The 21,536-nt window shown below is 46.8% G+C and overlaps 6 protein-coding genes across 6 annotated transcripts; 1 reads left to right on the plus strand and 5 right to left on the minus strand.

Annotated features, from left to right (window-relative positions):
• Positions 1 to 110: 110 nt before the first annotated feature.
• On the minus strand, positions 111 to 710 carry RhiXN_06790 (Complex 1 protein (LYR family); the record flags this gene model as incomplete). The annotated part of the gene is made up of 4 exons (XM_043326606.1): positions 111 to 227; positions 275 to 432; positions 487 to 566; positions 619 to 710. 4 exons carry the CDS (start codon positions 708 to 710, stop codon positions 111 to 113), a joined length of 447 nt encoding a protein of 148 aa, XP_043182038.1.
• Positions 711 to 2,151: 1,441 nt separating this feature from the next.
• On the minus strand, positions 2,152 to 2,443 carry RhiXN_06791 (heat shock protein 70 kDa 12A; the record flags this gene model as incomplete). The annotated part of the gene is made up of 2 exons (XM_043326607.1): positions 2,152 to 2,205; positions 2,258 to 2,443. The coding sequence occupies 2 exons, from the start codon at positions 2,441 to 2,443 to the stop codon at positions 2,152 to 2,154; spliced, it is 240 nt and encodes a 79-aa protein (XP_043182039.1).
• A 938-nt stretch (positions 2,444 to 3,381) lies between these two features.
• On the minus strand, positions 3,382 to 7,772 carry RhiXN_06792 (heat shock protein 70 kDa 12A; the record flags this gene model as incomplete). The annotated part of the gene is made up of 15 exons (XM_043326608.1): positions 3,382 to 3,471; positions 3,553 to 3,827; positions 3,960 to 4,089; positions 5,251 to 5,421; positions 5,481 to 5,518; positions 5,571 to 5,582; positions 5,623 to 5,662; positions 5,869 to 5,973; positions 6,023 to 6,482; positions 6,535 to 6,757; positions 6,822 to 6,993; positions 7,050 to 7,185; positions 7,325 to 7,512; positions 7,565 to 7,621; positions 7,683 to 7,772. 15 exons carry the CDS (start codon positions 7,770 to 7,772, stop codon positions 3,382 to 3,384), a joined length of 2,187 nt encoding a protein of 728 aa, XP_043182040.1.
• An 809-nt stretch (positions 7,773 to 8,581) lies between these two features.
• On the plus strand, positions 8,582 to 11,165 carry RhiXN_06793 (histone deacetylase family protein; the record flags this gene model as incomplete). The annotated part of the gene is made up of 15 exons (XM_043326609.1): positions 8,582 to 8,597; positions 8,739 to 8,886; positions 8,944 to 8,957; positions 9,011 to 9,149; positions 9,200 to 9,312; positions 9,367 to 9,494; positions 9,557 to 9,746; positions 9,804 to 9,833; positions 9,886 to 9,997; positions 10,118 to 10,232; positions 10,428 to 10,501; positions 10,556 to 10,635; positions 10,684 to 10,790; positions 10,847 to 10,934; positions 10,996 to 11,165. 15 exons carry the CDS (start codon positions 8,582 to 8,584, stop codon positions 11,163 to 11,165), a joined length of 1,524 nt encoding a protein of 507 aa, XP_043182041.1.
• Positions 11,166 to 12,496: 1,331 nt separating this feature from the next.
• On the minus strand, positions 12,497 to 13,629 carry RhiXN_06794 (dienelactone hydrolase family protein; the record flags this gene model as incomplete). The annotated part of the gene is made up of 8 exons (XM_043326610.1): positions 12,497 to 12,585; positions 12,638 to 12,695; positions 12,757 to 12,835; positions 12,891 to 13,175; positions 13,230 to 13,285; positions 13,338 to 13,476; positions 13,519 to 13,549; positions 13,602 to 13,629. 8 exons carry the CDS (start codon positions 13,627 to 13,629, stop codon positions 12,497 to 12,499), a joined length of 765 nt encoding a protein of 254 aa, XP_043182042.1.
• Positions 13,630 to 19,734: 6,105 nt separating this feature from the next.
• Positions 19,735 to 20,474, minus strand: RhiXN_06795 (uncharacterized protein; the record flags this gene model as incomplete). Its single annotated transcript, XM_043326611.1, has 2 exons — positions 19,735 to 20,309; positions 20,363 to 20,474. The coding sequence occupies 2 exons, from the start codon at positions 20,472 to 20,474 to the stop codon at positions 19,735 to 19,737; spliced, it is 687 nt and encodes a 228-aa protein (XP_043182043.1).
• Positions 20,475 to 21,536: the final 1,062 nt, after the last annotated feature.

The raw sequence follows: 21,536 nt of genomic DNA on the forward strand, positions 1-21,536 counted from the left end.
AAATACATAGGATTAATCTTGTGTGTATGGTCATGTAACAATCTATTGTACTCAGAGTATTCCATGCGCTGAGAATATACATTAGTACTAGCCATAAAATTTGGCAATAGTTACGACTTTTGACCCCTCTCAGCATCCGCCTCTGCCTCCAAAGTTTCAACAGGCTTCCAAATATCCTTTGTAGCATGCATCAACTCGTACAATTGGCCGATTTGTTCGCTTGACATCTAGGAAAGACATCAGCTTTAGGCGTATCTTGTACCTCATATCGCACCTTTTCGAAAACAGTAGGATCCATTCGCCTTCCAGTGAATCGCTCAAATCCTCCAGCCGAATTGGCCTGTTGTTCCATTTGATCGAGATACATCTTCCATTGGGACAAGAACCCAATAATGTGTACTGGGTTATCTATTTTTTGGTGTCGTTTAAATTCTAGGGGCCCAAATATCAAGTTCCCTCCCTTTGGGTAGCAGAAAAGATACCTACCAGCCTTTACATAATCGTCTCCCAGAATTCTCATCTCAGTGGGTAGATTGCGATGCACCCGTAGCAATCGGCGATATAACCTATCTAGGAGATGGTTAAGCTAGCAAAGAACCCAGAGAACATGAGCCGTACGGTGTAGGTGGTAGGAGCGTTGCGCTTGCTTCTCTTAAATTGAGAGGCTTGGTGCCCACTGATTGAGCAAGACGAGTGAGGGAAACCCGCATCTTATATTATTATGCTGCTAGAGAAAATATGGTCGAGGCAATGTTTGTCTATTTATCCGAATCCGAATTGGACCAGTCGTGGTCAGTCAAATGCGATGATGACCATTCGGATTCACCTCGCATTACGTCACTCACAGGGCCCTGATAATCCGATCAGTTCCGTACGGACTCAAAATTTGCTTTCGACACTAACCACATCCTCCAATACCGCTGGCCAGGTAAGCTGAGATTTTCCATTCTATAAATGTTAGGCTTCCGTCTCCACTTTTCTCGTATGACGAACACAAACCTCATGCAATTAGGAAGTGCCGTCTGAAGTTTGCTTTTTGCAACCTACGTCGACGCCGGGTTCTCTGATTTATTATTTCCCCTCCCTGTTAATGTTAACCTATCTCATTGATTGTCACTGACGCTCTGTTAATCGCAGATAAAAACAATGCGAGCATAATACGGCATACCAGGTCGTATTCAAGCCTTTTGTGAGATTCCTGGGTCCTTAAATCTATGCATATGTACTTGGAGAAGTAGTATGTATTAAAGCTTGAGTTAACTGATCCACGAGACAATGTAAGCTTCAATAATCGATTAATCAGGATAGCTAGATACTGTTGCTAGCCTTAAGAGATAACTACATTTATTCTGGGCCAAGTCTCAATAGGACAACATCTAAAAGTTTCAAATACAAATTGACTTTACATGTAATCATTGTGAGGACCACCTGGATGCTTTCGAAGTATTTAGCCCCATCTTTAATAAATTCGCTCGGTTTTGGACCACTTAATCCGCACTCTTTCGTCAGCTCACGCAAGTGGTTATTTAACGCCTTGCTGACAAAAACTCGACCTTGTTGTATATTGGCAAACTCTCTGGAGCTCCAATAGCTCGCGGGGACTACGGAAAGCTCATCTGGTAAGAATAGGTGTTCGCAGAGATAGAGGTTATCTTGATGCTATGATCCTTGTGATTAGTTCTTGGGTAAAGTGCTACATTACCTTTACCATGTTTTGTTGCTCATTCGATCCTCCCCTCTCAAAAGTTCCCCCTTACGTTATCCCCCAGGCCCGGTATCGCCATGACTGATCTCGACTGGTCAAGCGTAACAGAAGACAGTAGTGACAGGTAGCACTGATAAGGTACATGCATATGAGGGATAGTATATAACCTGAAGCTATCTCAATACTGGCTTTCGAGTAGTAGCTAGTAAACTCATTAGAAGGGGCACCGTGCTAGTACAGTGAGCATTATGTTGATCCAATCTTCTAATTCACTTCGCAGAACCATTTTCCCACGCATGTATTCACGAGTGGTTGATCAAAACAGCGTATATGGTAGACATTTGTATCAAACAATCGTAGGACTAAAATACAACACACAAGGCGATTTTCGATCATTCCTGGAGGCGTGTCCTTCAAAATGGTTAAACACCAAGTAAGCGCCTTGCTCAGACAATTGGGTCCCAAGGAACTAATGTGGCTTCGGTGGTACGCGTAATGCCCTGGAGTAATATAATATCAGCACTTGCTTGTACCTACAAATACATAACTCACATTTTGCTTCCATTCAATCCACCCATGAAGTTCTGTGCCTCCAAATTGTAAACATACATCAATTCCCATTTCCCAGTACCCCAAGCCTGGTAACAAGCCCTCCTCGTATTTTAGAGCCCCTTCCAAGTTCCATATCTCGGCTTTAATTACGCCCACTTTGTGGAACACCATCAAGTCGCCTTTCATTGGTTTAGTTAGTCTGCTTCTGTGTTGGTGCAATTACATTCATATACAGACCGTTATTATCTAACCCCCATACACGAATGGAACTCCCCCAGCGCCCCAAAGAAATGTCCCTCCCGTCAAGTTCCTCTATCCAAGGTAAACATGGCCGAGAACAAATTATCCCATAAGAGTAATACGGAGCGCGTGCAAACACATTGCGGGCAATCCCCCAGAATACAGCGCCATCGGCAACGGCTTTGGAACTTGGGACCGTATCTTATAATTCGGTTCTTTTATTTACCTAAAATAGGATAACTCACGTGGACTCATTTGCAAGTAATTTGTATGTTTCCTTCATGCTTCTTTTTCAAGGCGCTTCGAAGATATGGGTTGTCCCCAAAGCCTCCTACCAGTAAAAGGTGCTGTGTGATGTGAATTAGCTTCATTTATATAGACAGTATCTTATTCTTACACTAACACTTAAATCTCCTAGAAGGTCATTCACATTCGAAATGATAGGCTTGACGCATTCATCGAAGCATTCTTTGACATCATAACTTGTGTTTACACTTGCTTAGTACATCTGTCGAAAGCTTTTCACTGAATACCTACCTAGACACTTCTACATAACCACGGTGGATTTTATGTGAGTCCGTATTTTTGCCACGGGAAATTCCCCTGCCCGCCACTTTGATACGTATTTTGGGGGCAGAATCTGAATCGTTGTGATCATATTTTCGCTTAACGGATTCAAAGTCTTGAACCCCTGCCTCGGTATATTCGTCTACTTCTTCTTTGCCCCACTAAGGCCTAGACCGCTCATCCATTTGTTGAGCAGGGCTTCAAATGCTCGATTCACAAAAATAGCACCGGCTTGTATAGCTATTTGTCAAGATAGTAAGCTATATTTCAACACAAATCATATTGGAGACTCATGCAGATGTGCGTACTTCCTTTAGCTACAAGTCTGGTTCTGTAGAGATTACTGAATATAAGGTCGTATCGACTGTTGAACCTCCAGCGTCGCAGACCGCAAACATAGACCCCGGCTACATCGCATACGCGTTGATATCAGTGTATATGGTTCAAGCGGAGGGGCGGGAGTGGCTGAACCAAGTTGAGCCACTTACCTTCAGTTCGGTACTAAGATTGGTATGCTGAATACAGTAATGGACTGATGCTTCTGCTTCTGTCACGAAGCTGATGTTTTTGGCAATCGTAGATTGGGATGTGTTGAATACACCACATTTAACCGCTGCATTACGCAGAAAGGCTTGTTCCCGGTTACTCCACCCGTTTGGATGCCCTATAACAATCTGCATTGTTGACATATACTTCTCCCATATTGATTTACCATCGATGATACGATCCTCAAAACAAATCTTTGTTTGTTCGAAGATGTACCCTAGAAAATCAGAGTATATCTTGGGTAAAGGAGGCAGCCTCTCATTCAGATCTTAAAAGAAAGGGATTGGTGGTTCCAAATCCAGGTTTGGGTCGGCGCAACTGGGAGCTTTAATACGGTCATATCACTCACCTTCCAGCTTGAATTTCTTCCTCAAACGAACGGGCTGTAGGTGTAGCTTGAATTCTTTGGCCAGCGTCCAGCCCTGTTTTTGCGCTTCTTCCTGGTCGCGAGATACTGCGTCCGCTCCGAATGAAACCGCCTGTCATACCATAAGCTCAATGTATGCCCAACAAGTTTGAAGCATGCCTTTTTATTATCATCATACCATACTACGGTAGGTATCTTCGCGCTTCCCCTACCATCCGTTTGTCCCGGCCATTGCTGAATACGATGTATTTTTGGCTTTTGACCTGAGAGCCACATTTGAGCTGGATTCTTTTTAGTTGGTAGTTATTGATCATATACCTTTTATTAGATACGTGAAAGCTACTCCGCTATGAGTCGCGCCGATATCAACTCCGATAACAATCTTGTTTTCACTTGGCCATATTCCATCAGTTACTCGAGGCCCATTTTGAATAGGCCCGCCTTGTGATGCCATGCTGTGGCTTCGTGAGATGTGGCTGATTCAAATATTCTGAGATGTCTGTACACCTGTGACTATCGTGGCAGGTATTCATAGTTGAAGATGCCTCACAACTGAATAGAGTGTAACTTGTTGCAGAAATTCAACTCTTGTACTCGCATACAGGAGGTGGCAAACCGCACGAGTGGCAATCAATTCAGTCCTGGCCTCGTCACTCAAACATAGCCACCTTTAGCCACGTGATTCGCTCAATCATCGAGACTCTGCTGGAGTGAGAAGTATGCAGGACCTGCCGCCTTGCATGGTATAAGGTCACATAAAACTCAACAAGTACTTGATGTACTTTCGCCGCACTATTACTCGGATACGAGTTCAGCGGTCCAGACGTGTGTACAGCCACTTGGTACGGGTGACTCAGAAAGTACAAGTCACAGTCGGGGGGTTCGATATGGCATCTAGGTATACACCTACTGCTGTTCAAGTAAAGCGAAAAAATTGTTCGTAAAAGATGCATTTAATATCCTAGCCCAAAACAGAAAATCCTTGACTGATACTCAGAACAATCGCCCTTTAATAAATGAACGTAACTTAACGCCACAGAACCAAACACATTTGCCCGTTGAAGAAGAACAAGGGGGTCGCATAGTTCTACGACACCCCCGTGAAAATGATCTCAAAGCACCTCGGAGCACCACAAAGGCACCTTTCAAACACCTTGGTTTTCCCCCCTGACCTGACTTCTTTCTTGATTTTCCGTACTATGCTCTGTCCTGTTTCCCCCAGGAGCATATAATCAACAAGTGTTTCTCTATTCAGTAGAAACAGAGCACACACCTCCTCATCATAAACGTCCAATCCAGTGTACGAAAACGTCAGTTCGGACCCTGCTTTTACATCCACACAGGTGAAAAGCGCGATAAGTGGTTTCTGAATGTCCACATCGTCGCAGTAATATGCAGTCAGTTTCAGATTCGGTTCGCATGAATGATTGAAGAAGCGCGTGAACTATGGAACCTCGTGAGTAGGGAAAAATGCTAAAATCAAGCAACAGGGAAGGAACGTACATTGAGTACATAAGTGCGTCCAAAGTTATCGTACACCCCTATTCATATATCCATGAGTCCAGGGAGGCGTCAGAATAACAATAAACTCACGGAGCTCGTTTGCTAGCCATTCCCTCGGTCAACAATTCTCCAGTATATATACCGATGAATCTTCCAGCCGGAATGTTCTCCTTTGCAAACGCCTGTGTCACATATGAACATCAAATCAGTCGATTAATGCGCCAAACAGTGCCCACCCCATCCCTTTCCCTTGGTCTTCCTAATCGAGATATCGTACTTGCGACCTTGTTGCAGGACTATGTGTCCGTTACCTCCAGAGACGCACACACGTTACGCAAAAACAAGATACCCACCTTGTTCGAACACTCTAGGTCACAACTACACTTACTATTACACCCAAACACCGCCCATTCTGATACTTGATCGTCCCATCCTCAGCACACCCAAACCCAGTTGTCCCATCCATATCTCCACCATACTCGGCGTAGTACCTCTCTTGCCTCCGGACGCACGAACAGTCCTATTTTCTGGGTCGCACGGACCAAGGCAAATCGCACCCTTCCAGCGCATCCAATCAGTTTGGGGACATTGGTCCCATAGAGCATCGTATTATAGTAGACGAACTCCCAAGGCGGACACGGTTCTGAATCCACCATGTTCTCAACCTGTATCGCGGACGCACAGGGCTCGGTCAAGCGCATCGCGTCGTCCATGTACGCTTCAAAAACCCGGACGCCGATGCTCTTGCGATACGAGTCGGGCATCGAGTTGACTAGGTCCACGCGCCAGGTGACGAGCTCGTCCCCGGGATGATGACCTCGTCTTTGATTTGCGCACGCTGCTTTGATGGGGAGAGATTCTGGGAAGGTTCGTCTGGGACTGGTGGTCGGAGGTTGGGTTGCGGAGCGCGCATATTGGGAATCTGGGGTGGTGTCTGGGGCGGGATGCTGGCGCCGAGTCGGGGGAACTTGAACTCTCGTGAAGAACCTCGTCATCGGAAGACTAGAGAAGGTGTTAGTGGGGAAACCGCCTGGTCAACGTTAAAGGGCCTGACCGAATGTTCTTGACTTGAAACTCTCTGAGCAAATGACTCGAAACCAACAGTATTTTCCTTTGTATGAATCGATTCGATGTTTGGGACTGCGCGGAATGAGTAGATGCACCCGAGGCTGGTGAGGCTCTTGAAGTCCCGGCAGGCTGGACGAGAGGTAGGGCCGTTGTGCGCCGTTTGGCGGGTACGTTCTCGGGTGCGTCACTGGCCTTCCTTTTCTTCTTTCCTATTTTATTGTGAAGTCGAATCCGTGGTCTCTGCTTGTATGTGTATGCAGCTGCCCAGCTGACGAGAAACTGGCCATACAATCTCCGATGCTACAATCAAATGTTTCTGGCACATCGAGACTGACACTTTCGACGGCTTCAGCAGCTTGTGCGACTCCTTGTCCTGGCCAGTCAGTTCGTCATAGAGTGACACATTTGCAATAGATTCTACCAATGGCTCAGGCTCGGGTTCAGTCTCGGAGGTAGGTGAACTCGGAATCGGGCGCTCTTCCGGGGAGAAGCCTTATTTACGGGTTCCTTTTCGTCGTCTGCGTTTTCGCTAGTGGAACTATTGCTTCCAAGAACTATGCTTTTCTGTTCTGGCTGGCCAGCCAATAGGGTTTCTACCATTTCGCTTGATGACTGGGACTCTGCATCTGAACTTAACCTGGTAAGCGGTACGATACACATTCTGATTAGCTGGCGGAGATTTCTTTGGGGTGGAGAAGGGTGTTGCGATTAGAAGAAGCGTGGTGCGGTAGCTCCGCTTTGTCTAGTTTGGCATTGAGTGAAAGTTTTCTAGTTACTGGAACTCTGGGCTTGGGACGAGGTCGAGAAGTTCGAGAGGCGCTTGCGATTGCTTTTGATACTGCAGACCGGTAGGGTTCTCCAAGTGACTGGGGTTGTTTGGACGTATAGGAGAGGTGTTTAGCCCGGGTTGGGGCGAGTTTGAGCCTGAGCCTGAAGAAACAATCGTGATCGTTTCCGGGGGTTCCTGAGTTATGTTAGCTGCAAAAACGAGCAAATTGACATCGTTGAACACTCACAGGTGCTGATGTCTGCTGCGGGGGAGGTAGAGGTTCATCATCCTCGTCAGAGGATATCTCGATAATTTCTATATCGACTTAGAGTTGTTTAAAAATAAGTGTATAAGGTATCGCTTACCTTGTTCGACCCTCGCGGAGCACTCTGTCTTGGTTTAGGGCGCGCCAGTGCTTGTTGGATTGGTCGTGAAGTCCCGCCTCGTTTCGCCATAGTATCAAATAAAATAATATCCAGAAGAAAACAAAGCAAAGTTATAAATCTAGAGAGTCGCTAGTGATCGGTGGGAGATAGTCGATGTTAAAATGAAAGAATCACACCACAAGCTCCAGTAACCGATGAGGGGTAAATCTACTTCCTAAACAGGCCGTTACGTAGAACCACCAATTCCGCTTATCAAATCAAGCTCCCTAAAAGCATATAGATACACTGAAATGAAAGTAGAGTTTGTCGCTGCGAGCCAATGAGTGTCCCAGAGAAAGGCAACCAGTCAAAGGTGGACGAAGTCACCCCATCTGTACAGCTAAGCGCCAGCCTGCAGGGTATTGTTTGTTTGTCATAAATAATCACGGGTCTGCACCCCCAAGTCCAGTGACTCTTCCTCCCCCTTCGGATAATATAATCGCGATGGACGTTCCGGCCACATCTTCATCTCAGACTCAAGAACCAGTCCCATATCATCATTTACGTACTGGATACTGTTATGACTCTGCCATGACTATGCACACGCAGCACGGGGTGGATCCAGACGATCCTGAGAGCGAGCACCACCCCGAAAACCACAGCGCATCACCTGTATACGTGCAATCTTGGCCAATAACCGGCTTTTGGAGAGGATGCATCAAATACCCATTCGACAAGTCCGTACGAACGAAGTTATGCTAGTACACACAAGGGATCTAGTAGATAAAGTCGCCGGACTTGAAAGTGCGTTTCTCATTTCGATCTAACCGTAATCAATGAACTTATAAAGAGGGAGTATAGCTATGACCAACGAACATATACCCAAACGGCCCAATTCTATGAACAACTATCGCTGTACGTTACGCAAGCGACAAGCCAGGCGGCCGCCCTAAGCTGCGGAGGAGTAATTGAGTGCGCTTTGGCAGTCGCGCGTGGTCAGGTCCGCCCCTCTTCCCACTCTCGTCCACTTTACACTTCTGAGAACCAGGTAAGTAGGTGCGCAACAGTTTCGCGATCGTCCGCCCACCAGGACATCACGCCGAACCAGACGAACACATGGGATTCTGCTTTACAATAACGTAGCAGTCGCCACGCGCGTGGTGTTTAATGAAACCCCCGTCAAACGGGTTTTGATTCTCGATTGGTAGGTTTCAGTTCTCCCACCTGCCTTTTTCAGGTATTGAGATTCAAGATTTGACAGGGATGTTCATCATGGTGAGTTTATCGTTTCATTGAGATCTCTGTAGGATGTTTGATTAGTTTGACAGGGAACGGCACACAGCTTGCATTTGAAGACGATCCCAATGTACTTTATATTTCTATTCACCGCTACGACGGTGGCGAATTCTACCCAGGAGGTACGTATGGCTCCATGAATAGCGTTGGCCTCGGGGCTGGAAAAGGCAAGTAAGTAACCCAAAACGCTATTGATGAATTCATCCACTCAAACATTTTAGATCCGTGAATATTCCGTGGCCGGAGGGACACATGGGAGACGCCGATTACATGTATGCGTTTCTTAATATCGTTATGCCTATTGCATATGAATTTGCTCCAGAACTGGTGTTTAGTACGCTGTTTTATTCACTGGCCCCTTCGATCAAATGCTCATCTAACCTAATAGTTTCCGCTGGATTTGATGCGGCTGCCGGGGACACGCTCGGAAACTGCGAGGTCACTCCAGAATGCTACGCTCACATGACTGCACTATTAAGCACACTCGCGGGAGGGAAACTGGTTGTTGCGCTCGAAGTAAGCACACTCTCCTCATACCTGTTAGCTAATAAACTTACAAAGTCCTAATAACTGAAAAGGGCGGATACAATCTCGACTCGATCGCCAAATCCGCTCTAGCAGTCACGCGCGCGCTCTTGGGGGACCCCCTGCCCGAACTCCCAAGATTAGACGCAAGTGAAATTGCGACCGAGGTTGTATGGCAGGTTGCCCGCATTCAGAGTCAGTATTGGCATTGTATCCAGGCATCAAGCTTGGAACCCAGCGACAGTACGTTTTTTTCTTCTCTGTTTCTGGTCTGAGGTGATAACGATCGGATGCTTGTAGCTATCGATGAGACCACTATTCACCTTCCTGGTACGTTCCCTTTGAATATTATACAAGATATATCTTGTGACAACTATACCAGAACTATTCAAAGCATGGAGACGAGAACACGCATTAAAGGACTTTGGGCTCTATGAGTTTCCGTGGGCTATCCCAGAACTAGACGAATCCTACAACGGACAATTGCTTGTTAGGTGCTTGTCTTTCTTTCTCCCCCTCCTACCACCCTACTTCATCTTCACGCCCACTTCTTTTCCTCTCCCTGTTTCCCGTCGCTAGTTTTCCATCCACTGACATCATCTCCCTCCCCTCAGCGAGAATATTAGCACTCAACACACCCTTGTCATGTTTGTACATGATTTTGGGAACATTTCAACCGAACTTCTGACAATGAAACAACTGAATATCGAATTGGAAAACGCATGGATAGTACGTTTTACAGTCATTCGGTTTACCAGAAATGCTGAATAGTTGGTAACAGATCGACACTACACGAGATTTCTTGAAATGGTGCAAGTCTCAGCAGTTTAGTGTCATTGACCTAAACATGCATCCTTTAATCCGAGGAATGAGGTGGGGCCATCCCATCATATAAAAATCAAACAGTACTGAATTTGAATCTAGGAGCTTCCGTCCGAAAAGGAGCGCCAAGAGACTGCGAAGCAGGCGGTCATCAGCGCCTGGGATAACCTCGCAGAGTATGTATATCGACAATGGTCATCTCAGCTTATCATACTGACCGGACCGGATAGGCTATCGGACGCACGCGAAATTGTGATTGTCGCGCACGGGAGTGCTGGACTTTCAGTCATGGGACTAATTGATGAACGATGTAAGTCAAACCTCGATTGTCGCAAATAGCCTTACTGACACCATACAGTTGAGAACATCCGAAACAAGGTCAAGGCTGTAGTCCAGGTGTGTGGGATACATACGATCCCTTCCGCTCCCAAGTTCCAAAGCGAACTGAGAAAGTGGTACTTCAATGTATGGTTATCAAATCTTTTAGACAAGTCCCTACCACTTATAAATTGTCCAAACAGAACTCGATGGTGATTATACCAAAAGATCACCCTATATACCTCTCAGATTCGCAAATCCAACGAAAGCATGGGAAGGTCCAGCAATCAAGTATGTCCTTCCTCCGTTCTTTCCTCGTGCACTTTGCCTGACCAGACATCCCCACGCTCAGCAGAAGAGAGAGTAACTAAGGTCATGCGCACTTCCCTTCCTCTGATTCAACAATTTATTACCGACAGGGTCACACCCCGATCCCTACTTATCGAAGGTACCAGAAAGCGTGCTGTCCCCGCTCCTGCCCCTGCTCCAGTTCCTGCTCCTACTTCGGCACCTGTCCCTTGAACCTATTTCTCTGTCTAAACCGAGCCTTCAGAAACCGCCGCGAACCACTCTCGTATAAATCTATATCCATCTCGCTTTGGTTTTGATAAACTGTACTTATATCCTTTTGCTTATTCCATTTTACACCATGTTGCTTTGAACTAAACATAGCTTGTCGCTTTAAATGTTGCTCTGTAGGTGGACAAAATCCCCCGACATTTACATTCTTACATGTGAGGTGGCTCGAGCCAGCCTGTGGACCCGCTAAATAGAGCATCCACGGTAAGCCCCTCGGTCATGTTTATCGCGAAAGAAACCCTTGTAGGATTCCACACAGACCTACATGAAGATCAGAAACGTACGATTGGCCTTGTTGAGTCTGCCCGCCTGCCCAGTATTGTTACACTCGCCATAGAAGATCTACTCTGTCTTCGGATTTGCGACGGCCCACTCCGACCAACCGGCAGGTTGACTGAAGCCTATTAGATTTAGGCCCTTGAGCTATCAACACACTTACATTTACTATCCTAATACTGAGTTTTGAAAGATAACTCGCGCATAGCTGCGCATGGGCGGCTCAAGTACTGCCTCCCAACTCCAATAATATTAGGTTCATCGATAACGCATTGCGAACTGATGGGTACATCCCATGTGTATGTACATGTACTGGAAAACCTACGTAGTATGGGTCATCAAATGAGCATCCAGAAGCTGGAAACCTTCTTAGTCAAACATAAACTATAATCAACACGTGTGGAAGTGTCTCGACCCATAATCCATTCGTTATCAGCAACTTCAGAAGTTCCATGTGTAATCTAGATGCTAGAGTTCATTCCATATATCTGGACGCTATAAATTCCCATATAGCCTTCTGTTGTAAAAGAGGTGTTTGGGAATTGATTCCGTCATTGATGTACCCTTTGCTTACAAGGTCATTATGAAGCTTGTTCATAGTAAGAAGCTTGAGAAGCCTGTGGGTATCTTGGTAGCCAGCCAAGTTGAGTCCGTGTTCACCAAATAATGTGCCGTTTATCGACAATGCAATAGTTTGTGAGTCCTGGAAACGAAATCGTGATAAACCTGGTCTTGATGGAGATGTGTTTAGTGAGCATAATGCTGTTCTTTCTTTTCATAGAATTCATTTCACAACGATATTTATGTCTATGTGAGTACTTATCGATCGCTGTTGAAACCTGATTCACATATGGACAACGCATACAATTATTCTTCAGCCGTATACGACGGTCAGCAAGCAGGCTGGTACGGCAGTCACAGTTCAGCCGATGCAAGATATCTTTTGAAGAAAGCCGATAACCTCTTGTAGACATCTTCGTACTAATACAAAAAGGGTGTTAATTAGTGCCTTTCTCGGACATGCAATATTTAACTTGCCTCTGCTTGTAATGAGGATCATTCAGCCTGGCACGAGATGCCGCAAACCCTACAAAAAACATAACCGGTAAGAACGAGAGGGCATGAGCAATGCGGCCCACCATGATGAACATTAGAGTACAGTTTGTAGTCTTTCGCGACCTTAACAAACGGCTCCATCTGAAACGAGCAACATCAGGTTTAGTGTTTAATAGCTAGTCAAAAACAGAGGTTTATTCACGTCGGCGGGATCCTCGTCTCTGGTTGGGTAAAGGGCAATTGGGGCCTTGCAGTTCGCCGCATCCTCGGGCATCAGAATCCTAAGTCCCGCGAATCATTGGCTCCATCAATAGAATCATAATGCAAGTTACTCACGAAGGATGAACACCAGCAACCGCTGAAAATGCATTATTTGCACCAGCAAGCATAACAAGCTTCCCTCCCCAGCAGTACCCCACGCTCCCAACCTGAGAAATCGTGAGTCCGTGAACAGGTAAACCCGCATCTTGCCTACCATAAATCCATTTAAGCTTTTCTCCAAGCTTCACGAGTTCAGTGGCTCGCATTTGTGGATTTCCTACTCCAGATAATAATTTGTTTCGCTTCTCAATTCTTTCTGGAGTGTCGAACGGAATATCTTGCTCAGTAAGCGCTTGATCTCTGAGAAAATAAAGTTCATATACTCGTTGATACCCTTTGTGCGGCTTAACTCACCCCAAATAATCCGGCATGAGCACGTAGAACCCTTTGCTAGCAAGTATGTCACATCCCTAGACGAACATTAATCCCGCTAGAGCTGTGAACCTAACTCGAACAAACTACCTGCTGGGTTGGTGGGACCATACCAAAGGCATCCACCGCAACTAGAACAGCCTTTTTGGACAACTTATTGCCAATTACGTACGTAGAAACACCATTGATAGCCTCAAATGTACCCTTGGGCTTGTAGTCAGCTACAAGGCTGTTAGCCAACTCATGACCATGGATGTATTGACAGGTTTACTTGCATGCAACGGGAGGAATAGTGCAACAGGCTAGTTTGAACTTATCAGTGTCTAAGCAGTCCACGCAGAGAATTCCATGTACCTGCGTTATCACCTGGAATAGTTGACATAGTGATTAGGGTTCTGGAGTAAGCCTGGGATCGTATACGGGTAAATCAGGCTGAGGAGGAAACCCTCGATGATTGTGTGCCTCGCTCCGACCAAAGTCTAGGTTTTATAATAGACAAAATTTGAATTCCAGCCGCAACCGTGCTTCCCTCAGCCAGAGTCCTACGTTGGGAATATTAGTTGCCTTGAACTCATGACTCAGTGTTCGCCACGGGAGATGAAGGTGGAGGGTTTGTCAGCCGAGACTTATTTCTTTTACTAGAATTAACCAATCGATTTTTTGCTGGTTGAATGACCGCAAACGTCATCGAGCTTCAGCTAGCATCTGAGCATCTTGGCGTGAATGTATGTTTTTAAAGAGACGAGCACCCATGATCTCCTGATGTGGACTCACATTGCTGTGCGGTAGCCGAGATACGACATGACCGCTACACCATACTTCCTTATGATAATATATTCATTTATTTAACTTATTTGGTTTAAATTTATCTATCACGGTGTTTATTTAGCCTAGGCGCGCTCGTGACGTGAAGGATATGAGGAATGGGTGGACGAGAATGGAAATATATGCGCAAGGAATGAAGACGCCGAGACTGAGATGCACCGGGAAATTCGAAGAACCCCCGCGGTTGCGAAGCAGCGAAGATAGACCGGGGACACCCGACGGAGTGATGCTAGTGGGCGGGTAGTCCTAACTGTGCTCAGAATATGGGATACTGTGGATGTGAAGGAGAATGAGTTTGAGATGAAGATAAAATAAACGAGCATATATTCAACACTACAAAGCAGGCGAAGTAGAGACAGAAAGATACAGATATGTTAATCATATAGTATTAGACATCAGCTGACTCGCGCCAAGGCTGTAAGACCTGGTTGTGCTCCTCCACCAGCTGCAGGGCAGTGCACCATTTGCCTATGTTGGAATATCGTGTATTCGGCGTCTATTTTTGCATGTACTGTACAGGACCGGAGGATATCTTCCGATGACTTCCCCCCGTGTACTTAAAATTTTGTCCTACTTTGCAATACGATTGCCCCTCCGCGTCGACTACTTTGTCTTTCAACAGCCTAGGCTCCCTTTCATCAAACCCATTTGCTTCAACATATAGCTCGGTGCGAATGAATGATAGCACGATAAGGCGTTGCGCACTTTTGGGGTTTGCCGTGATATAAATCACGGTAGGCTTTATATGTGACTCAGGACACCTCCTGCTTCGCAAGTGATTATTTGCCCGTGGGGGATGTAGTCTGAGCATTAGAATTTTGAGCAGATAGGGGGACTACAAAGAATGAATTGTATACACGTGTAACGTATAAGTTAATGTCGTATAAAACAGGCTGTAGAGGAATAGTAGCTCAATCACGAAGTCTCATATAGTCTATGCTCAGGCATTGCAACACAGGACTCACTCAACTCTCTTCACAGGTTGTGTCAGAAAATTATTTTACGGAAGATTGGGCAGACAATGATTCGACGGCATATACAAGTGTCTTATTGAAATAATGGAGCCTGTACCAAAAGCTTTCGAGCTCCACCAATTTGTCCCGTCATTTGAGCGAAGAGCATGTATGAACCCACTAGTTGATATCGATACATGAGATTCTAATATGTGGTTGAGCTTTATACCACAAATTTCCCCAAGTACGAAACCATCATGCCCCCTACTGGGTCGTCTGAAGGGACATCCTTACACTTTATACCTTCAAAGCCTTAATGGCAGACTCAGCGCACCACTAGAGCTCCCGTATTATACATGGTATGGTATCAACTAATTCGCCTGGTGACTGCTCCGTTGTTTGCTCGCGCGCGAGCTGTGTGACTCCTCCTGAAAGCGCTTACGCTATTGTGACTATTCCCCGTCGCAAGCAACATGTCTAGCGAAAATCCTCTCACCTCTTTCCTAGAGCTATCCAAATGAAACCCTAGCCTCAGCATCGACACAGCAAACTAATTCAATTTAGTCGAACGCTTAAGCTTTTGCCAAAACTATCTTCCGAGCTAGACATCGGTCCAGCCTCTGAGCTGGCTGCGGAACGCTCCGTACCGAGTCATCTCCGAGCCTCGCGATTTCATCGTCGATGCACTATATAATTTGGAGTCGTGCGATCGATCCGTACAAGAACGGGATCGGAGATCACTGTGGAGTTCGATATAATTGGAAGGCTCGATGAAGCGTAAGGTGAGGTTCGAGTTATGGCTCGAAAGCATAGTCACGCCGGCGTGGTGTTTGCCTATCTACATAATCCGCTCAGTATTTCCCCCACTTAGCATTTCAAACTTGACCCCCGTGCCCCACCTTCTCAATAACGGAGCTAGTGTGAGCTCTATTGACCCCTAGGGCCAATAGACTACACTCTGAATTAACTTTCCGAAGAGCATATCTTTTTCTCTTCTGTAGGATGTAAATGGCGGGTCGACAGTATGCGATAGAAGGCTTCGAACTCGAGATTCAGGACAAATTGGTTTTCCAGACCTCCTCCTGGACTCTCATAGATTCGGTTGCGTCGCGTGAGTTCCTAGCTTCTTTCTCTTCAAGAGCCACGCTCTTCCCCCTTATAATTACGCTCTTTCCTTTTGCTCTTTCCTCCTTTCAAATTCCCCAAGGCTCGAACGCGTTCCTATGAGAAACTTCTTCACCGCTAGGATGACTTTCGCATGTTCAGCGAGTAGCTGCCACGAGGACAGCGTCAAAAATTTGTAGGGCTACAGGCTTCCAGTACTGATATTCAGACGGAGACTAGAACCGGGGTATCCGTCTCCTAGCATGAAGACAAATAGATGCACCCAAAGAGCAAGGCGCAACAGCTCGAAGGGAGGTAAGTCGCATGGGACTAACATTCAGCCTGCAAGGCCGAGCATATTCGGAAACTGCGCATCTCTCTGTGACAACTGTTTGTCAATTTTTGGAACCCCTCGAGTACTTGTCAACTGACTTGCCCTAACTTTGAATCTCGCCCATCTACCACTTGAATAGAATTGAGACTCGAAAAATCTCGAGATGACAAACGGCGTGCCGTGTTCCTGTGTGATACTAGGTCTCTGATGTTCTCGCTCCTAGCTTTTGACCTGACCCTAGCATTTGGCAGCTCAAACTTGAACGGGGACCTGAGCTTCTAGGCACAAGCAAACATTCCGAAGGTACGCGCTTCTAAAGAATATCTCGTGGGCACATATTCACAATCATGAATGTAACCCCTTTTGAATCAATCAAATCGGCTCTTTGTATATGTTCTAGCGTGACTGAAGCTCGTATGATCATCCAGATACGAAAACACCATTTCGACCAAATCAAGAACAAAGGGCTGACCAATTTCGGCGCTTGATACTATTTGCAATGACTGCCTTCTGTTATTCTCAACCACATCCATGCGCCCATACGTAGGACCTCTTGGTCCCCCGTCGATCCAGGAAACGCGGAATATCACCTCGTACAAATCTCACGCCCTGCATCTTCGGATAGTATCGTAAACCTACCCTGCTGATACTCTGGCCTCGTGTATCGAACCGCTTGACAAAGTGATCGGCGAACGAGTTTACACATATGTTCTTGCCGATACCTGGGGATTGTATCTTGCCTATTATACTCGCCCTTCTAGACACTTGGTATTATCTTGTACATTCCACCACTCAAGATCATCATGGAATTACAACTTCCCACATGGCCGGTACTGCGCACGCCCGATTTACGTATTTCATTTCGAACACTGGCTACCCTCACCCATACCTAGGCCATCTAGTTTGACAATCAACAGATCTAGAAATATCCTTGGTGGTCCTCGGCCCTCGTGGCTCGTCTAGTCACTCGTACTGTCACGACTGTAGACTATGAAACCTGACCAAACCTTGTTTTGAAAACTTTAGAGTAATGCGGGGGACCTATCGTCTTGCGTAGTAAATCCTTACCCCGCTGAATTCTACCCCTGTCGTACATTTAGGAGTGGTTCGAGCATGTTTATACATGCGCGAACATGTCCCGTGCATACACACACGCATAGACGGGACTCTATACTCGACCAGACATTCGTCAAGAACATCCGGACATTTGTTAAGGACGCAATTCGTGCTCATCCGCCTAGGGAACCACGCGTATCAACCGAGCTGGACCGACCACCCCAATTCTCAAAGTTTCGTCGACCCCTCGGAGTACAAGTTCCCGGCGGCTTACGGTGTGAACAGATGTCAACCGAGGTGCACTGTATGTTGAATACGTTCAATCATTTATTCACTCACACACACTTATTCAGTACATACTCATCTGGGGCGTTTCCGAAATTAAAACGTTATCCTATATGACACGTCAGAAAGGTGCTTAGTCACCTGTCCTCGAGCCTCGGCTACTCAGAGGATTCGAACGTAGATCAAAACACGCCTCTGAGCATATGCACAAGTGTTGCACTCTTTGAATCTTGATCGTGCACAATCGCTTATCTCCCCGGCCTCCCTTCCTCCCCCCACACACGTCATTCAACGTTGTTCGTGAGTGTCTGGACTTCTGTCTCCCCCTCCCTTTTCCCCCCTGAATGGGCGAAATGGCCGATCCCGCGGGCACAAGGTACCATCCCGATTAATTGAATTTATATTCAGTTATTCTATCCGGCGTAACGAGGCGCACATCCCGATTCCCGACGTGGGTGCGCAGATGAACACGAGAAGCCCTGACTTTTTCCGCAAGTGGGACAGGTGGAACTGGACCCGAAAGGTTTAGTACCTGTCTGAGGGTCAGTATCAGGTATCACAAGCACAATGAAAAACGTGTTTTTGTTTTTCTTGTTTGTAGAGTACGAGAAACGTGGAGGTAAATTACTTTTTTTTTTTTTATATGTGCATGTGTGTGTGCACTGTATGTTATTTGTTGATGTGAATGTCAGCCCGGGAAGGGATAGACAGGAGGAAAAGAAAGACTAGGTGATTGACGTGGTGTCGTGAAACGGGGTGGGCCGAGAAAAGCGCCCAGCCCAGTCGCGGGATCGAGCGCAGTTCGGGTTGGAGCGCTCCGGTTGATGATGAATGGGAGAGACTTTTTTTAAACTAGCGTGAGTGCAGGTTAGCACATATCACATATATCTTCTTTTTTTTTTTTTCCTGCATTCCAGATTTATCATGTCTACCACGAGGTTTCCATTAATGCATAGAGTAGTAACACCACATGGACGCAATTGGAAAAAAATAGTTTGTAATGAGGACTCACAATCTTGAGCTTATGTCCGTTGGTCAGTCTCAGTTTCCAGTTCCGGTCCTCAGCCCGTCGATGCACACGAGTCCTTCCGAACAAAGTCGAAGTTGAAAGTTTATCGACGTCAAGGGGGATGACGAATGAGGTTCGGTCGCAAGGTGGAGTGGAGCACAGTATTGAACGGTATCAAGAGGATCTATACGGGTATAGACATACGATGTTCGATAGCGAATGTTGATAGATGGCCAACTAAAAGGCTCAAACAACGTTGTTTTGGAGTCGAGGACGGAATGCAATGCAAAAAGTGTAAAGCCGCCACAAGAGACATGTACAGAAACAAGTATCTCGCAGGACGGTCGATAGAATTATCAGAAGTCTCGTATCGTGCTTATCGGGGGTTTGGCGTCATATGACGGATACCGATTGGGAAGTTGCATCGACGCGACATAAACAAACCATCATTTTGGACTGCAGCTCCACTTGCTAAAACGGATTTGGCTGACCTCACGCGTAAACGAGATTAATTTTCATTTCAGAATCTTTTTGGGCTTTTATTATATCATTTCGTATAAGGCGTCGCAGGATTACAAGTTCGTTCCGAGTACATGAATGAGAAAGGAGAAAAGGGCTATCACGACAGAGAGAGGAGAAATGCACAAAACAGGGAGCGTGGGTGGTCTTACAAGACGGGATATAATGACACAATAAAAACACATCGGCGCATATGGTCCGTACCAGTCGTCAGGGGGTATACGTATACAGATCGTCGGAATGCAGGGAGTAGAAAGGGCATTAAGTGAGGGTTCAAGTTTTTTTTTTCGGGAGGTGTCCATTAAGAATCGAAAATGACGGCGAATATTCCCAGAAACGAAGAAGAAAAAGGCGAAGGGTGCGAAGAGACGAAGAGGGTCGAATATAGGAGATATGGGTGATTTAGCGGATGCGGGGAGCACTGCGGTTGATGTTCGAATTGGCACCGAGTGCGACGACCCAGGTCTCTTCGCGGTAGCGGGGGTCCTGGATTCTGTGTCGGATAAAGTCCTCGTCCTTCTCGAGTCCGAGGAAAGTAGTCTCGTCGCCGACCCAGTCGACTCGACGGACTCCGTCGGTTTGGGAGCGGCGGCCAGTGGTGCCAGGACCCCGTGCGCACTCGCGCTCAAAGATACGGCCGACACGAGCTCGCTCCTTGCTCGATACAATCCACCATTCTGCCTCGCATATGGGCTCTTGGAGAGTAGCATAGATGATGTCGAGGACATTTCCAACTGTTACACCGTGTGGGTTCTTCGCAATAGCGACCCAGGGATGGAGCTTGGAGACGAGGCGGAGACGGGTAACAGGGGGAGTAACCGCAGGCTTGTTCAGCTCCGAGTCACTTGCGTGGGGATATCCGGCCAGATTCATCTTGGCCTTGCCAGGGCGGAACCGGATGTCCCATACGATCCGCTTGGCCGTGGGCTCGAGCACAGGGCATACGAGCGGGTGCGGTTGGGTATCAAAGTGCACGGCTAAACCAACATGAGCTTATGACCTAATTTGTATGCGCATTTTATTTACTCACACTTTCCCGTGTTCTTGCTCGAGTCCGAGTGGTCGCTCAGCGCACGGGGCGCAAGCACAAGTTGAGTTGGGACATGAGCGCGGTGGATAGACTTGGAGGTCGGGACGGGCATGGCAGACAGGGGGGTGAGAGTGGCAGTAAGAACGTGTTGCTCGTGTGCTATATAACTTGCTGTGCGTAGAGGGCCTAGGCGGGATCTACGGAAGAGATGTGCTGGGACAACAACTCCCTCTCTCCCATCTTTAAGGACCTGACGGCGCCACTCTCTCGTTGCTTCCGAGCTTCTGGGTCCTGTGCTCCTATCGCCCTGTGCTTCCTCCCTTTGGGCCGATCCTGCCTATTTCGGACAACACGATTCTCTCCTGTCTTGTCACTCGGTCACGCTGCTTCCCCCACACCCTGTCTCGCCCATTCGCCAACAATAATGTACTATACTCGGCGACCCTACCTCTCCCCCGTGCAAACACAGCCCGCTCCCCATGCTCAGCGAGTCAGCATTCGCTGCCGAGCATATTCTCGTATGACCTCATAATGGTTCGACCGGATAACCTATGAGTTATCACCGGCTCCGCACCTCATCATATGCATACTTCCCTTCCCCCCGCCCCACTCCCAGTACGAGAGCCAAGCTCGCCCCCTATGGAACCCCCTCCCGCCGGGATCCCTGCCACAAATTTGACACTCACCTGCGTGGAGTCATTTACATGGATCGACCGAACCTACTAGCTGTCTTGCGATCATGTTTACCCGGTCCGCAGAACTGGCAGTGCCATACTGCACGATACAATACGTACATCTAAAGCTATTTTCAGCTCGATGCGGAAGTCTCCGTCGGCATATCGTAAATTATGTGATCACGTCACATTGGGTGACACCACACTCTGGCGCATACGGTCACTTTTCTTTTTGTCGTCTTGAACGTCGTTCGCACGGTTTGGGAGATCCTGCTTTTATCAGAGTACAACAGAGGACGACAACCCGACCGGCGTATCCATACGCGGTGTCTATGACAACCGACCATCCATCTATTGAACAAGGACCCATCGGATTGCAAGCCTCGGAAACCATCAGGAATTTGCAATAATATTCCTTGGACTACTATGTTACACCTCTCCGAAGCTGTTCGTATGCGTCTAGAGGGCTGAGATAATAGGCCTATTATCTAGCTATCACA

Source organism: Rhizoctonia solani, chromosome 7, assembly GCF_016906535.1.
Source record: "Rhizoctonia solani chromosome 7, complete sequence".
In the NCBI taxonomy this organism is placed as follows: Eukaryota; Fungi; Basidiomycota; class Agaricomycetes; order Cantharellales; family Ceratobasidiaceae; genus Rhizoctonia; species Rhizoctonia solani.